The sequence below is a fragment of the Trematomus bernacchii genome, unplaced genomic scaffold, assembly GCF_902827165.1.
Source record: "Trematomus bernacchii unplaced genomic scaffold, fTreBer1.1, whole genome shotgun sequence".
NCBI classification, from domain to species: Eukaryota; Metazoa; Chordata; class Actinopteri; order Perciformes; family Nototheniidae; genus Trematomus; species Trematomus bernacchii.
The window spans coordinates 5,072,254-5,089,660 of record NW_022987720.1 but is presented as its reverse complement, the minus strand read 5'-3'; the positions used below and the strand labels follow the sequence as shown (position 1 = coordinate 5,089,660).

The window sequence follows — 17,407 nt, the reverse complement described above, 5'->3', positions numbered from 1 at the left end:
CATTTGTAGAACCTGCAGTCCCAGATGACGGAGTTTGAGGCCAGTGCTGAGCCTCTGCAGGACTGGCTGAACAGTACAGAGGTCAGAGTTCAGGAGAGCAGCGCCCGGCTACACGACCTTCCAGCCAAGAAACAGGAGCTCAGCAAACTGCAGGTATTGTGGAGCCAGAAGGCATGCAGTCACACTAGACTTGACGCCGTCTAGGCTCTTTAAACAGCAGATATACTCACAATATTCCTCACAGCTGATCATTGCAGCCCTCTTAAAATGAAATTACCACTGTGATTATAGTGTAAATTAATGGGTCTATCTCCTAGCTTTACAGTTTTATTATAGCCACGCCTTAAAGCAATATATTTCCATGATGTACAATCCAATTCTGTTAAAATGCATTATGTCACACTGAGAGCCTTTTACACACTCCCAGTGTAATTTCTCTAATTTCCTCTCGTCTCTGAAGTCAACCACCAGAAATTGAATATTAAGTAGATTTCCCAAGGATGCTAAATAGTTGTAGTTCTCCATCAGATATGCATCCCTAAAGTGCAATCTCAAATCAGCTGGGAAAAGAGAAAGACCTAATTACATTTGTCGAGCACCACTGGATCAAAATAGAGCCTCGTCTTGACACAATAGTCCGAGGAAAAGTCCAGAAATCTAATTAATTCTCCGTCTGTCACAGCTGAAGCGCTGCGTGGCTAAAAGGCCCTTTTCAGGATGCGATAACAGTCTCTTCCATGTCTGGCAGAGACAAAAAAAAGAGAAACACGGAGCGTTCAAAAGATAAAACTGACAATAGAGAAAAAAACATATCAAGCCCATCTCAGAGCTCTGCCCTTATCTTTGTTGCTATTTTTGTATTTACTCGTCCCCCACTGTAGCACTTCTCCTTGCTGCCTTTTGTCAGGCCCTGCAAGCAATTACATTTTTCCCTCAGCACCTGAAGTACAATACAATACACGCAGGCTTCACTGTCTGAACCTGTGTTGGCCAAATCCTCCTTACCTTTTTCAGATAAATACCCCATTTCCTTTTCAGTATTTTATCAGCTTGTCCGCTTCCCCTCTGTTCTGAGCTGAAGTGTCTCACCAGATTACAGCATTTTCTTTTCAAAAATGAACATCAAGAGAAATACTGCTGATGCTGTTTTTTTACGAAGTCTTTATCCATGTATTCCGATGTGTTAACCGAACCATGTGTCCCTCCTCTGTGCCTCTCCCACCTCCCTGACTTTATGTGGCCAACACACAACCATCCTCTCCTATGTGCTCCATTTCGTCCCCCTCCCAACTGTGCTTACCCACATCCTATTGCTCCTTCATCTTTATTTCTCCAATTCCACCTTCATCTCTTTTTCTCCTCCTGCTTCCTGCTGGTCCAGTGTGTTCTGGAGGAGATGGCGGGTCGGGAAGCAGAGCTGGGCGGTCTCAGGGAAAGAGCTCATGGTCTCTGGGAGGGACAAGCAGCCGGAAAGGGCTTCGTCCACCGTGTATCCCAGCTGTCAGCACAGTACCTAGCCCTGAGCAACTTAACCAAGGTAACTCCTGGCCTTTACGCTCCTTTCTTGTCCTTATACTGAGCTTCGGTCTAAAAAAAATGCTGCAGCATGCCGAAATGTGCTTCATGTGCTAAAAAAACGATGGATCCTTCAGTCCAGCCACGTTGTTTACTGTTCTCTGCTATTTGCTGTGTCATGCATTATTCCCAAGTTTCTCATTAGTCACAGATTCTGTAATCAGCTTGCCTTGGGGTAAAATATTGCACCCAGGAAAGTCATGGCATCTTCGGTAATTTACCTGAGCAGGACAATCTATTTTTCAACTCCGAAAGGTCCTCGCAGCCTCATCAACATAAAAAAGACTAAGACTGTGGAGCTCACCTTCTATCCACTGAAGCACTTTTAAAATGCCAGGGCTGAAATGTGTCAGTGCTTCAGAATCTGACCTTTTCACTTTTCACTGTCTTTTCTATAATTGTATACCGCGTAGTACAAAACATAACTGACCGCAGAGCACCATTGTCCTTCCTGAGGAAAATGAGAGTGCTCCATGGTGATGAATGAGATGTATTTACTTTTCCAGCTAGCTAGAGTGGGGCTATTTTTAGGTCCTCTTCTCTGCCTGACATGGAAACAGGAATGAAATCTCTTTAAATTGCCACTTGTAGATTGTTATTGTCGCTCTGTCTTTCGCCACTTTACGGATGTTAAAGATTTATGAGTGATTACTTCGAGCAAAATACATTGTGTTGAATGCTGTAATTTTGGGGTGGGGAAGTCTCTGGAGATTTCAGTGAGTAAAAATAAGAGTGTAATCCCAAAAGCAAACAGAAATATATGAACACACTGTCGCAAATCAATTGTTTGTTTTCAACTTACCCGTTTCTCAGAACAGTTATTAGAAGAGTGTGTTTACAGTATTGTGCTCTGGTCTCTGAAGGATAAGGCCTCCAGGATTGAACGTATTGTCGGAGAGCACCGCCTCTTCTCTCAGGGCCTCAAAGAGCTCCAGGATTGGGTGTGTGAAGCCCAGAGGGTCCTCCACACCTGCAACACCACCACCACGGACAAGAGCGTGTTAGAGGACCGGATGTTACAGCTGGAAGTAAGGAGGGACAAGAAGGGTGGGGGAATATAACTCAGTTTTTAGAGATTAGACTATTGTTAAAATGTACAACCCATAAAGACTGTTGATGTTTCCCCAGCAATACGTTTCCTTCAGAACATTTTCAGTGATGAAACGTTTCAATTCCAAGCCCCAACTAGCTTTCCCAAGTGGTGTGATTGTTGGTATCGCTGTTGCAAACACAACATATTGCTTTCTGTTTTCCTTCAAGCCTAGGGACTTCTAACAATATGGGACACTGAAATTGGTTTTACTATACTTTGGTTTTCCCACTGACTGCCATTTCAACAACTGGGGACAGAAACTACAAAAAAAGTTTCATTGATTTTCTTCTTTTTTGGTTTAATGATGAGAGCTCTCGATAGTTTCTGGGGAAAACAAAAGTGCTATCCCTTCCCTGTTTTATTCACGCCATGGTTGTATTTAATTTGTGAGTTTAATCGGGCCTTCATCTTCCTGTGAAATCTTCCCAGTGGCAGATAAAATTGCATGGTGAAATGAAAGGTTTACAGGGTACAAATCTAAACACTGATCATTTCATCATTCTATTGCCGTTACATTGTGCATCAACATGAACAGATTTCCTACTTGATACCAGGATTATCACTCCAGCAGTATCTTGACACAGATAATTCAGTTTGAGACCGATGCATCAGACTAAATGATGTTATTTTCTGTCTGATCACTCCCCTCTGTCTGCAGGCCTTGCTGGCTGCTCGTCAGGAGAGGGAGATCCAGCTAAAGATGCTCCTGACGCGGGGAGAAGCAGTCCAGAGGAACACTTCGGCTGAGGGGGTCCCGGTGATTCGCAAACAGATCCAGGACCTCAAAGACTCCTGGGACTCCCTGCTCTCTGCCTCCATTCAGTGTAAAAGGTTGTGATCATAAATCAATCAATCTCTCAGTCAGTTGATAAATGGGACTGGGAACTGTCTAGTTTCACTTGATTGATTTCAGTTAGTTGAAAGGTTACGGGACAATTAGATTTAAATGCATGTGTACGTTGTATGTGCATGTTTTGTGTTATGTTTGTTCCCTGTGTGTTAACTGCATTATGTTGATTTAACAGCCAGCTGGAGGGCGCTTTGTCGCAGTGGACCAGCTATCAGGAGGACGTGGGTCAGTTTGTGCTGTGGATGGACCGAGTCGAGGAAACACTTAGCTGCTCTGATAGACAGTACTCTGAGATGAGAGACAAGACCGCTAACCTGGGAAAGACCAAGGTATCCCATCGTGCTTTTAATGCCTAGTCTTAAAAAGCCAATTCTAGCAACAAAAAAAAGTCTGTTGTCCTGTTCTGTTTGTTCTTGGGCTTTCAAATGTCTTATTTGATCATATCTTGTTTTTATGCAGTCTTATGTGTGTGCAAATAAATGAAAAAAAGTTTAACTCTACGAAACATCCACTACATCAGCAACTGTTTCGCCTGTTTCTTCAATTTTCAGCAGGATATGTTATTGTATAGAGCAGATGTCATGTTTTTTTTCTAGTTCATATTTTTTCGGATAATTCGAAATGTGAAAAATCACTTTTATTTATTGAACTTCCTCCTCTAAACTCATGCAGTTACACCTATCATTCTCCAGAGCCTCCCGATGGAATTTCATGTAGTAAACTGAGTGTATTTTTGTGTTCTCATTTCATTCCAGCTTCTCTATGAAGAAGTACTGAGTCACAGCAGTCCTCTGGAGACCATTGCCACGAAGGGATCCAATATGGCTGAACACTACACTACCAAGCAGGAGGTGCAGCAGCTGCAATGTAGATACAATGCCCTCAAAGAAAAGGCCAAGGTACTCACGAAACAAAACTAATCATTATTTTGATTTTCCTCTGAAGGCATTTTAATAATATATTGATTTCCAGAATGTTTCTCTGAACACCCAGTTCCTGTTGTTTCATAAATATCAATAATATTCCCACAAATGACTTAGTTCAATCATTGAGTTTCAAAAAATGTAAGCCAGTAGTCATGGAATTATGCTTACAAATATCTACTACTGCTGTGTTTGAACAGATGTAACTCTTCTTTCCACCAATTTCTTCAACGTGTTTTGCAGAATGCAGTCGGTAAGGCCAAAGGGTTGGTGCTGGTCCATCAGGAATATCAGAGGGGCTTACATGTGTTTGAGGACTGGCTGGAGCAGGAACAGACCACTCTGGCCTCGTTGTCCCACCCTGAGGGAAACGTGGAAACACTAGAGAAGACACTGCAAGAGCTACGGGTACAGACATCATGGAGTGTTGTGCAAGACCCTTGACCTTTAATGTCAAACTTTTCAATCACACTGTTTCTTACCTTTTTTTATTTCTCATGTAGCTCCTACAGGAACACTGCTCAAACGGCCAGTCTTTGCTCTCCTCTGTGCTGAGCAGCAGAGAGAGGGTAATCCCCTGGGGTATACCTCAGATCGAGGACCGAGCGCTGGACACCGCTCAGAGGGAGTGGGGGGCCTACCAGGGCCGTCTGGAGGAGACCCAGACCCAGCTGAGCTCCACGCTGACCAGACTGAGGCAGATGGGCCAAAGGTTCCTGAGCCTGGCCCAGTGGCTGCAGGAGATGGAGAAGGTGGCAAACCTCAGAGGTCATCGGAGGTCAGACAGAGGCACCAAAGAGACTCAGCTGAAGAAACTCAAGGTCAGAGAAAGATTTCAAGTCCATGCAATGTGATATGCTGTTTTTAATAATTTGTGCAATTGTCAGTGGTTTGATTATATTTTTGAAAAAGCACTTTCAGTTGATGTATTGTTAGTATAGTCTTTATTTATTTTTACTTTTAAGCCCTTTCCTCATAAAGGCACAATATGTAGGAATTCACCCTAGAAACAATGTATATACACATACAACATTTTTTTCTAGCTTGTATCTGGTGTTTCTGCAGAGATCTTGCCTGCATTTTTGTCTTTTCATTCATTGCTAAAAAATTGTTTCAGATTTGTCTTTGACTGGCAGTCACACCATGTCAGTTCATACAACATTACATAAATTTATTCTACAAAACATCTCTAAAAGATAGGATTTTGCCTTTCAAAATCCCAGGGCCTTCCAGTAATATGCATCACATTTCCTGCTTATACACACACTCCACTGACAACAACATTTGAAAGAAAAGAAAACAGCAGGGGGGGCGAGAATATTTCCCTACAGGGTCACCTCCCTTTGGAGCTTCCTGTCAGAGTCAGGATGTCAGACAGTCTCTCTCACACACACACACACACACACACACACACACACACACACACACACACACACACACACACACACACACACACACACACACACACACACACACACACACACACACACACACACACACACACACACACACACACACACCCCTTGACCCCATGTCTTTTTTGTGGTGTGATGTGTTATTTCTTGTTTGCCCTTTTATTTCACTCAAAAAAACCTAATTTACATTTCAATCATGAATATTGTTGTCTGTATTTCACTATTATCACACTAATTATATATTTTTCTCCTTGTCCCTTGTGAACAGGGGAGTCTTGAGGCGGTGCTTTCGCGGCAGGGAGAAGTCGACGGCCTCTCCTCTCTGGCTCAGCAGGTTCTGGAGGAAACCTACATCAGTAGTCGTGTCAGCGTTACTGCCACCCAGCTCACTGCCCGCTACCATTCCCTGCTGCTCAACATACAGGTTAGGCATCGTCTGTTGTCTATTTAAAATGGTTGTGTATTTGGTATTTACGTATATATTTATACATCATATATTTACTCTGTAGAGTTTGAAAAAAATCATCTTTTTCCTGAGAATGTTAATGTAGAAGTTTGACTTTCTGTCCAGTTCTTCCTTGTTATTTCAACGCTACTATGATTTAGCGGTGAAATGTAGTTGTACAATGTGATTTATGGTATGTAAGGCAATATGTATAAGTCACTGTGACCTATATCAACAGCTTTTTATACTTCACCCTTATAAAATACATGATGATTACTAGTTTATTTTAAAACCCATTTATTATTAACAATGACTGTATATTGGGTCTTAAAAATGAACTGGTGGACAGGAAGTCCGAACTTGTGCAATATTTAATTTCCTGTCCACAAGAAGTTTTTCCTGGAAGATACTACCTGCCATTATAAGTAAAAAAATAGCTAAACATAAAGCCAACATATAGTCATTATAGGCTGGGTATAGGTTTTAATCCCTTTTGCAATATACTCTCTCAATGGTAAAGATAAGAGGAATGTGAGCTGTGTGTGTTGCCACTGGGGTCTCTGCCCACAGTGGGCTTCTCACACATGGTTATCTCTCACCATGGAACTTGCTCCAGTGAGGGTATGTAGTCTTTGTTCTAACACCCCATTGAAGTAGCTTTGAGAGTTATGCCTGTGAGTCCAGCCTGTGTTGCTCTGTATACTCAGATCCGGCCTCTCTATTTGTCTGCTCCTCTGGGGGGGGCTAAAGGAAAATCAATGGGGCTCCTCTGGTCTGGGGCTAAGGCTGTAATTAAACGCTACAGAAGGCAATCTCACACTCGGCACCAGTGGAAAAGCTTTGCCTTCACTCCATCGATTTTTACACCTTCACTAACACATCTGAGTTTTGGGGTGTGTGTGTGTGTGTGTGTGTCTCCCCCCTCACTCCCTCACTCTGTTTCTCTGTGATACCCACACCCCTTCCTTCCTCTCTCAAAATTGACTCAAGCATGCATATACTTACATTCAGTGCCAGTGTATATAGACACATGACATCCCTCTCATACCAAGGATGCTTGTAATTATCCTCTGTGAAGTGGGGGGCAGATGGGCTTGAGGTGGGAAGCTGTTACCTCTGTCTAGTCAGAAAAGGTGTGCACTCAGCACTATATGCTAATTGGGGCTTCTCGCCACAGGATTTGCAAGTTGAGTGAATAATGTGTCAAACCTGCAAGAAACCCTCTCCGTCCTCATGCTGCTATTGACTCAAAATCTCAGTCAAGTGGATAATATGTCAAAAACATAAAAACCCCTCTTCACCTTGTAGGGATGCTATTGACATTCTGCAGATGAATGGAGAGAGAAGTGGATATTTTCTGTTTTGATAGATGATCAGAGAGCTTTTGGTCCTTTGTGGCCAAGATAAAACAGCCCACAGCTTAAAAGAAAGAAACTCAGACCATGTTTCCTGAATTTTCCCCTGACCAAATACAGTCTGAAGAGTCTCACAAACAATTCTAACCTGTGAAACAAAATGTGAAATACTTTCTATGGGTATCAAACTATGTCTGTTCAATTGTTCTAAAAATAAATGTATTGGTGTCATCATTTGTTACGCTTTATTTCTGACTTCTCATCAAATGTATTTCAGGACACCATCAAGCAGCTTCAGGAGGAGCTGAAGAGCATCAAAGAGGCTGAAAATCTCTGCATATCCTTCACTGACTGGCTCAGCTCCACTCAGAAAAGCTTCACAGCGTTAACTAACAGTTCTGAATCTCTGGACCGGGTCGCCATGGACAAGAAGATGAAAAAAATTGAGGTATTGATAAACCCACATCTTTTCTGTTCTTGCGTGGATACAGTAGAGTGTTTCGCTGTCATGGTTCTGAAGCCTGATATGCCAGTGAAGTATTTGGATACAATGTGCAGAGTAGTGCTTAATACACCTCACTGAACAGGTTGCAATAAATCAGCACAGACGTTGGATGATAAACTGATGAGTTAGCAAGACTCCAGGCTGTAGTGGAGAATTTGAGCACCAACTCATATGAGTCGAATATCCAAGCCAGCAAAAATGTCCTTGTGCAATCTTGTTTTCTGCCAAGCAACATACGGTACCTGTTAGTGTTAGAGTCATCAAGGGTCCAGATTTCTTTGGCAGATAAAATGTGCTTACCCAGTAAAGATATGCATGAAGCTCTCAAAGCATTCAGTATACCTATAATATGTGGGTAGATCCCTAGAAACTCACTCTAGTGGCATAATTTTAACAGTTTGTCTTTGTGCTCTTTTTGTGGAATAGCCAGTGGTGGAAAGTAGCCCTGCACAAACATGCACAGACTGCAATAAATAGAAAATCCACACTATGGTTTCGCTTGGCATAGTTCCTATCGAGTGTGTAAAGGATTGGAAGAGCATGTGTGTATCGATCCGCTCTTTATAAAGACAAAGCGAGTGCCGCTTTAGAGGAAGCGTGGTAGCAGGGAAGAGACCTCCCACGGTGAAGAAGAGGAAGAAGAAGCGCCGGTGTCAGGAGCCTGCTGGCACAGACACTGTAATTGATGCAGTGCCCTTACCGCTTCACATCACACACACGCACGCACACGCACACGCACACGCACACATCACCAAACCTATCCAAAGTGCTAACTAACAAGCTGCAGCAAACTCTGAAACCCGTGAATCCACAGTGATTTCACACGTTTTTCCACTGCCTTTCTTCTACATCTCATCTCTCTTTGTCTTCTTCACACGCATACACACACATCCAGAAACACATAAATACACATTTAAAATACATCATCTGGTGTGGGCTTTGCAGTGATCCTTGTCTGGGATCGATGCTCTGTCTCTGCAGAGGGACTGAAGACATGCTGTCGCCACATGTGTCCTTCCAGCACTGCAGATAATGCGCCGGTGCTTCATCACTTACTCATTCTCCCGTGGTGAGAGCTTATCAGAGAGCTGCCTGTGATGATTATACATTGACTAAAAGACCAGTAGTCAATAGCTGTGTTAAGGACCATTGGCTGGATTTAGACTCTTTTTGACTCGGAGTTGCAAAAATATGAATACTGCTTGGCTCTGAAAATGAACATATAACGATATGGTACAATGATTAGATTTTCAGAACGCTGAACAGAATCATGTGTCAACTTGAAGAGGGCAATATTGTAGTTTTGTGCATTTTAATTGCAACATTGTTACGTTTTACTATTTCCCATATTCTGTGCCAACTCATTGAATATTCATATTTTCACTTTTTTTAAATGTATTTGTTGTTTTATTTTTTTGTTTTATAGAGTAGTTTCTTCCCTAGAGTGCTCCGTAGAGCGTCCTACACTCACTGTCTTCTACAGAAATTGTGCACAGGGCAAAATGCAAAAAAGGGTGTCTCCTCCTAATTAAGCCCCCCTGACGCCTTCCCCTTTCATATTTTTTAGTTCACTGACATTTCATAAATGTTCAAGGTCATTTCCCCCTTAAGATTTCTGCCTTATGCATAATACAATATGCTCTGTGCTGCATACAGTACCATACATTCAAAACAGAGACACGGTGACAGCAGAGCTAAATGCTGCTCACAGGGTCACCTTAGTAATGTTTTTCCTCTGTTAATATTAGATAGTGTTACTGATGAGCATGGCTGTCAGCGCCACAGTAGATGTATTACAGTAGATAATGAAGCCTGAGAACTGATGCAGAATAAGAAACAGAATCACTATCGCTCATCATTTACACCGAGTGCAAGAGACACTTGACATGGATAATTGGCGCTGACAGTTTACAGCATAAAGGGCACACACTGTTCAGGATCTCAATTCACCAGATCTACAGTCGACTGCTGTATCATAGTATTATCACTGGTCAATTAGTATGAGCTTAAGCAGCTTTCCAGTTTATGTTTGTAGAGAATTGAAAAATATTTCTTGAATATTTAACATTTTAAAGGAAGATTTTGCGCAACCTACATTTTAAAACATTAATTGCAATAGTCAACTTGGATAATAGAAAACCCATACATATGCAGGAAATGAGTACAATTAGATTGCTCTGCAGCATGCATCGTGCATGCTCCGGTCATTGTGCAGCCAACGTACCTGCCAACACTCCTGCACTGTCTGAGCCTAAGGACTACATCCATTCAGGGAAGTTTTGGTTTTATTACTTTAGTGAACATCTAGCTAAATCTATGATATCATTTAGTTAATAAGGAGATTATAGCCAAGAGACAAGTACACTCTTTATATCTTCTAAACATCTACTGCTAGTTTTTGTTAGCTGTTAGCATGTGGGGTGTAGCTTGATTGAGCATGCTAACTAAGGAGTCTTAAATAATTTAAAGATTTCAATTCATTCATTATTATAAAACATTTATCTTCATAACTTAGGTGGTGTATTCTAATTGCAGAATTCCTTACAACCCATATTTAAATGTTTAAAATTCGCACAGACATTTTCAGCTATAAGTGCTTCTCCCCTTAGTGGTGGTTGATGGTTAGCTAACCATGGATTTATTTGGCAAATTATGGAATTTTGTCTATTTAATGATATGTTAGAGTTATTTCCTGCTGAAATATGACATGGTTAATAGAGCCTGAGTAGACAACCCCTTTATTTCCATTGTATTCCTTTAAAGTTTTTCCATTTATTATTTCCCGGATTGTGCAACTATATTCCAGCCTTCCTTCAGTTTATTTTTTCATCCAAAGACAGATGGTGAGAACAAGCTGTGGACGGTATTTTAAGCCAAGTGAATTATTATTTTGTCCTTTCTGGGAAAGTTATATTTTTTGATGATTCCTCAAACATACTTGGATTTTAATGCAGAGTATTGTCACTAAAAAGGATTCTTGATGTCAGATGTTAGATGAGAGCAGTGGTTTCAATATAATGTGGAGGTAATGAGTCAAACAGAGTTAAATCTACTATAAGTGGCAATTACCGCCGACTTCCTTGTTTAAGCTCACATGCATAATTGTGAGATATATTGAGTCTCTCCTATTAAGATCAAATATTAAGGAAGCGATATCGGTGACTAGAAATATGAACATGCCTGGAGCTTCATATTAAGCAGCAAACATGGACGTGTGTGTGCAGACGAAGGTCTTGTTATATCGTATTATCTTCGTCAGTAGCTGGAGGTCTGGGGCGGTTGCAGTGGGAAGCCACTCTCTACTCAAGCAATAATAGACTGATGATGAAAGCTAGATGGCGCCCCATCGAGTGGAGGTGTGTGTGTGTGGTGTGTTGTGGTTGCCCTGGAAACCCCTGCAGCTACTGCTGCCTGTTAAGGGTCCTTATAATTGGGTCCTCCTTTCATATTATTCACTGTGGTTTCTCCACAACATGAACTCCAAGTCTTCACATCTGCCTGTGCAGGTGTCAGCCTACCTGATGCGTTCAAAGCATTTCAAACACACTGCAGGCTGGTCTGAGAGACTGGTGTCGCTCTATAGGTGAAGGACAAAGAAATCAGTGATATTGTGTTTGAATGTTGAACTCAAAGTAATCCTAGAGCATAACCTGTATGCTACAATTTTGGTATACCAGTACAGAAAAGCAGTATTTTTTAAGTCCACGGTATGTAAAATGCCCAGGTTGAATGTGTTTTTTCATAAAGTATTGCTGTTAAAACTATAGCAGCAGCCATGCTGAGATGTATTTCTCCTCATTTTCACCCAGACTCTCCAGTCTGAACTCCAACATGGTCACCGTTTCCTGAAATCACTGAGGGAGCGAGCGGAGAAGGCAGCAGGCTTCCTGGACGAGGCGGGCGCTGAGAGTTTAGGAGGGGAGGTGGAGGCTCGCCTTGCCCAGCTGGAGGAGCTCGCCGGTGGGCTGAGGACAGAGCACAGCTTCCTGCAGCGGTCGCTACTGCTGGCGAAGGAGTTCCAGGACCGCTATAAGGCTCAGGCCCAGTGGCTGCTGGAGACCAGGGCTATGCTCAGCTCCCCTGTGGAGCCCAAAGCTGAGCTGTACCAACGGAGAGCACTGTTGGCTAAGTATAAGGTAAAGCAGTAACTACTGTATGGACTCATTTCAGTCAAACTGTATTTGAATTGAAATCATGAGTATAATATGTAAATGTGTCCTTGTGGGGCCAAATGCAGCCTTGAATATATAATTAGCGTAATGGGCCACATTAATGTTTCTCCATAACTGCTGAGCATGTTTTCTCAGTATAGCAAGGATTTAATAATGATTAATGCCTATGGTATGTTTCGGAAAATGATTGTCCGTAGACTAGAACCCATTGGGAGTATATGAGCTAAGAAATGCAAGAAAAGCTGGTGGGATCCTTCAATATTGAGCAATGATCCAATACAACAATGGTAGCTCCACATAAGATACTCACATGTTTTGAATTAGTTCTCTACTGTATATTAGAGTATACTAAAGAAGATACATATTGTCTGTCTGTGTCCCCAGGCTCTGTTGCAAACAGTTCAGTCCCGTGATGGATCCATCAGGTCGGTGGTGGAGAAAGGAGACGCTCTGCTGTCCTCCGTCCACTACCCCTCCATCAGAGAGAAAATGAACAGAATGCAAAGGGACTACACTGAACACTGTCATTCTGCCATGGTGAGAACCGGTCTTCAGACAAAAGTAGTTTTCATGTACATTGAATCCATTCCTACACCCATCAATTACATGCATTTACATTTAACTTTAGATGGAGACAGGATTGAGAAGGGTTTTTTCTCTTTAGAGTACTTCTGACAATGAAAGAGGGCCTGAACTCAGTCTTTAAGAAGGAGGTTGTGATGATTTGTTGCATATGCTTTTTGTAATCATTATAATTTGTCTGTGTTTCCAGGCGCATGTGGAGAATCTAGAGGTCCAGGTGAAGGAACAGGAGGCTTACCACAACGAGCTCCAGGATGTGGAGCGCTGGCTGCTCCAGATGTCCAGCCGGATGGTGACTCCTGATCCAGCTGTGGGCGGCAGCCTGGATGCAGCAACGCAACAGCTGTCCAGGCACAAGGTGACCAATCACATGTCTTGATTTTTTTGTTGTCGTTTGTCGGGTTTGTAGCATATGATTGGAAAGCATTCGCTCCTTTTAGGAAACTCCAAATATTCGGACTTCAGCTATTTGGTATTTTCTGAACAATTGGGGTCAAAGTATCCTCTTGGTGTTCTTTTGAGGAATGAACACCTCTTAAATCTAGTCAAACTTAACTTAGCTTCTAATGTGAGCATGCTATAGTTTTTTTGCTCATTAAACATTTCTGTATGACCAACTCTAGGGAGCTGAAATCATACAGTATGAGTGTCATCATTACCAATTGTATCATTTCTGCTGCTGAATTGAATACTGTACTTCCATATAATTCTGTTACACACAGCCATGGTCATCGATGAGTGGACAGTCTCCACTTGAGACTCTTTGTAACATGATCCTACATTGTTACTTTGTCCTCCACAGGCCATTATGGAGGAAATAGCACGCTTTGAGGATCGCTTGGTGGGCCTGAAGGAGCGAGGAGACCACCTGGTACAAGGCTGCAGCGACCGTGTGCAGAGCAGGCTGAGACAGCAGGTCCAGGCTCACCAGCAAGGCGCCAAAGACAGCTACTCTGCCATCTGTAGCACAGCACAGAGAGTGAGTGAGGAGGAGGAGAGGGAAAGAGGGAGGGAGGGGATGCAGAGGGAGGAGGAGGGGAAGCTGAGATGTAATCTGTATTTGAATTAATGAAATGTTCTCACACATTTATAATGTATGACAAATTGGTGCATTGGATGCATGCTTATTTGCATGCATCCCTGGATGATTCCACATGTGGCCACTGAGAACAATTATATCAACATCTTGTGCGTTATGACTTTCAATATCATGCGCAATAATCCTTTATTGTATTTTACTAAATGGATTTTGCTTTATTGTTCTTTCTATTTGGCAATGGTATTACTTTTTATTCACTTTATATTTATTGCTTATTGTTTTTCATGTTTTTATGTTGCATTCTCTGGCTCAAGACTTTCCTTCAGGATTAATAAAGTCCCATCTAATTTTATCTAACCTTATCTTATATACATGAACAGACACACACGTTCTTCATATCAGTGAGTTTAATATTCCAACAGCCTCGGCATCCACTTAATCCTAACCCATTCTGACACTTAAACCCATCTCTCAAGACAGCCCTTCACTGCCAGTGTAGAGGGCACGACCAATTAAGGCTGCCAAAGTGGCGCCCAGCAGCAGCCATATTCAGCCAAATCACTAGCTCAATCTCACCATATTAATCTCTGAATATCCCCTGTCAACTCCACTTTTTCATGGCTAAGCCAAAAATGGTCACACACCACTGTTCAGTAGATCTGGCAAACCCTCTAATCCAGGCCCACTCTGTCATTTTGGCAACCTCTACTCTGTCATCATAGCTCACCTCCCAAGACACCACCTCCACCAGCACTCGCACATCCAATCTGGCATTGTGTGATCCAGCCACACTTAACCACAACGCTGCTGGCTTCTCTACAACTGCGCCTCCAGTGTTACAATGGCTGCCAACTGTGTCCCAGCACAACACAGCTCTAATATCCCGCCTGCCACTTGCCACCATGCCAGCCTTCTAGCCTTTGCCAAATACACTGGGCGGTTTGCCAATAAATGCCCCCCTTCTTTCCCGCTTTCGGACTCTCATATTAACACTGTCAATCAGACCTGGCTGTTTCGCTCTCCCCTGGAGGGCATGGACGCCTCCACATTCAACACCTGTCGAATTCAACACTGCTTAACTGCCTACTTGTTCAGCTTTTATCATTTAATTTGTCTTTTGGTTTGGCCATGCTATACTGGCTTCAAAGCTACCTTTACCTACAGCATTTACAGTTTATTTCAGTTTATATTTGTTTTATTGCACATTTGAGTTAGAAAAACATTTAGTTCTCTTTCAAGTTGTAGTTCTTGCTTGATTTCCTGAAGGCTTCTACAATATGAGAGTGTTCACTCCAGGCGTATAGTATTGAAATATCTGTCCGTGTCTTATAGGTGTATCAAAGCCTGGATCATGAGTTACAGAGACATGTGAGTCTCCATGACACTCTGCTGCAGTGCCAGGCCTGGTTGACTACAGTCTCAGAGGAACCAGAACCTCCTGCACACCCCCCTCTCAGCCTGGAGATGGCCCTACAGCAGGTCAGTAAGCCACTTCCCAAGAGTTTGTTATTTTAATAAGACTTGAATTAATAACATCAAAGATCTTTATGAATGTAAATGTCTTGTGATCAGTCAATAAAACCTTATAATCATTAACATATTCTACACTTTTGTGGCAGGTGAAGCATGAGCGGGCTCTCCAGGAACAGGCCGGCACTTACCTCCAGCTTCTGTGCTCAGCATGTGACCTGTCTGAGCTGAGGGTCAGAGGGACAGCTGCAGCTATCCAGCAGGTCAAACTGCAGGTCAGTTAGCTTCAGCAAACCTCTAAAGGGGACATTTCATGAAAAACCTCATTTCCAGTGATGTGTATATACGTTTGTGTGGCTCAACATCCAATAAACTGTCAAATAAGATACATGGTCACTTTTTGTAGGCTGCCTTGTCAGATAAAATGTGATTCAACAACCAAGTCAGATTTGTATTCCCTTTCTATTTCACATGGTCGCTCATTGAAATAATTTGAATTCATCTGGGTCCCACGCCTTTCGGATCCACCTTTGCAAGGGTTTGCCATACTATTCTCTGAATTTAATCAAAGCATGCAAGACTGAGCTTTTTTGTTAGGGTGGCTTGAATAGAAAAGAAGAAAACATGTCCTAGTAGAAGCCATAATATAAGTATAAACATGAAAATGAGCATAATTTGTCCAATTTAATTGAAAAATATAATATATTATTTTGAAAAATACTTGGTCTCAAATTGATTTCTTTGTGTTTTTGTGGCTAGATTGAGGAGCGTATGCTGCTTTGTGAGGAGGTGGCCGACAGCTGGAGGGACATTGAGGAGCAGAAGGCAGATCTGGAGGTCCAGCTGAGAGAGACAGAGCAGCATCTTCAGAACCTCATCAGGAGACCCGCAGAGCTAGAGCCTAAGATCGCACAGAACCAGCTGGACAAGGCACAGGTCTGTGATTGGCCTGTTTGTGTGATTCTCAAAGATTCTTGTTATATAAGTTTATTTTACAACAAACACTGTATGTCATTGTCTATGCAAACGTTTAGAATTATACAGTAACAAAACTGTGAAAATCAATTATCTTTCCAACAGGAATTCCTCCAGCAGATTAGGGAGAAACAGTCTGAGGTAACGCATCTGAGTGAAGTGGTTGGTCGGCTGTCAGACGGACAGGTCTCTCCTGCCCTGGAGGAGATAAGGAGACTGAGGAGGAGCTGGATGGATCTGGGCCAGCAGACAGAAGAACTGGAGTCCCAGCGCGGGGAGGACATGCAGCGCAGCGTGGAGTACCAGGAGATTGTTGTCACTGTGGAGGAACTCTTCCACCAAGTCTCCAGGGAATGGGACTATCTCGCCAGGTATCCAGCTGTGATGTTTCAGTTTTGTGAACGTTTAAACATATTGTACTTATATTTCCGAGTGGTGTATTTATTTATTGACACCGCTAGTATTTACTATATGTACAGTAGTATTATTTGTGCGAGAAATGCTTTTTTATTCTAAGTGCTGTGTCAAATGTCCTTGTTAGTTTCTATATTATTTAGTTAACCTTATTGATTTAATTTCCCCAAGGTTTATTTGCCTAAAGTTTTGTCCATTTTAGGCTTATGTTAATCAACAAAAGTGTTATTCAAAACAATATTTTCTTTTTTCTCATCAGATTATATTGAATATTGAATATTGAATGAAATGCATTTTTATATATATGTAAATGACTATACTGCTGTATAGACTGGATGTCCTTCAACCCATGCCTGTGTGTACGTAGGGCTGACACGGAGAGTACAAGTGAGCATCTAGAGGCTCTGAGGAAACTCTCCAGTGACCTCGAGGAGCAGAAAGCAACTCTAGAAGACCTCAGAGAACAGAGACAAGCCATCCTGCCTCGACTCAGCCTGCTAGACAAGGAGCTGGTCAAGCAACAGGTGGAGCTCCTTTCTCATTCTCCTTCTTCAGACCGAAACATATGATAGTGTTATAATTAGGTCCCTATTT

The 17,407-nt window shown here is 42.3% G+C and overlaps 1 protein-coding gene across 4 annotated transcripts in view; it reads left to right on the top strand.

Annotated features, from left to right (window-relative positions):
- syne1a (spectrin repeat containing, nuclear envelope 1a) overlaps positions 1-17,407 on the top strand; it is a 131,505-nt gene that overhangs the window by 61,138 nt on the left and 52,960 nt on the right. For all 4 annotated transcript variants that reach the window (XM_034142803.1, XM_034142801.1, XM_034142800.1 and 1 more), the window contains 19 exons: positions 10-153; positions 1,382-1,537; positions 2,439-2,603; positions 3,327-3,499; positions 3,694-3,847; positions 4,274-4,417; positions 4,685-4,849; positions 4,945-5,262; positions 6,125-6,280; positions 7,934-8,104; positions 11,971-12,297; positions 12,718-12,870; positions 13,106-13,273; positions 13,718-13,894; positions 15,287-15,433; positions 15,574-15,699; positions 16,184-16,360; positions 16,505-16,770; positions 17,181-17,337. In XM_034142803.1, the coding sequence (XP_033998694.1) occupies positions 10-153; positions 1,382-1,537; positions 2,439-2,603; positions 3,327-3,499; positions 3,694-3,847; positions 4,274-4,417; positions 4,685-4,849; positions 4,945-5,262; positions 6,125-6,280; positions 7,934-8,104; positions 11,971-12,297; positions 12,718-12,870; positions 13,106-13,273; positions 13,718-13,894; positions 15,287-15,433; positions 15,574-15,699; positions 16,184-16,360; positions 16,505-16,770; positions 17,181-17,337 (3,444 nt within the window). The remainder of the gene's footprint in view (positions 1-9; positions 154-1,381; positions 1,538-2,438; positions 2,604-3,326; positions 3,500-3,693; positions 3,848-4,273; positions 4,418-4,684; positions 4,850-4,944; positions 5,263-6,124; positions 6,281-7,933; positions 8,105-11,970; positions 12,298-12,717; positions 12,871-13,105; positions 13,274-13,717; positions 13,895-15,286; positions 15,434-15,573; positions 15,700-16,183; positions 16,361-16,504; positions 16,771-17,180; positions 17,338-17,407) is intronic.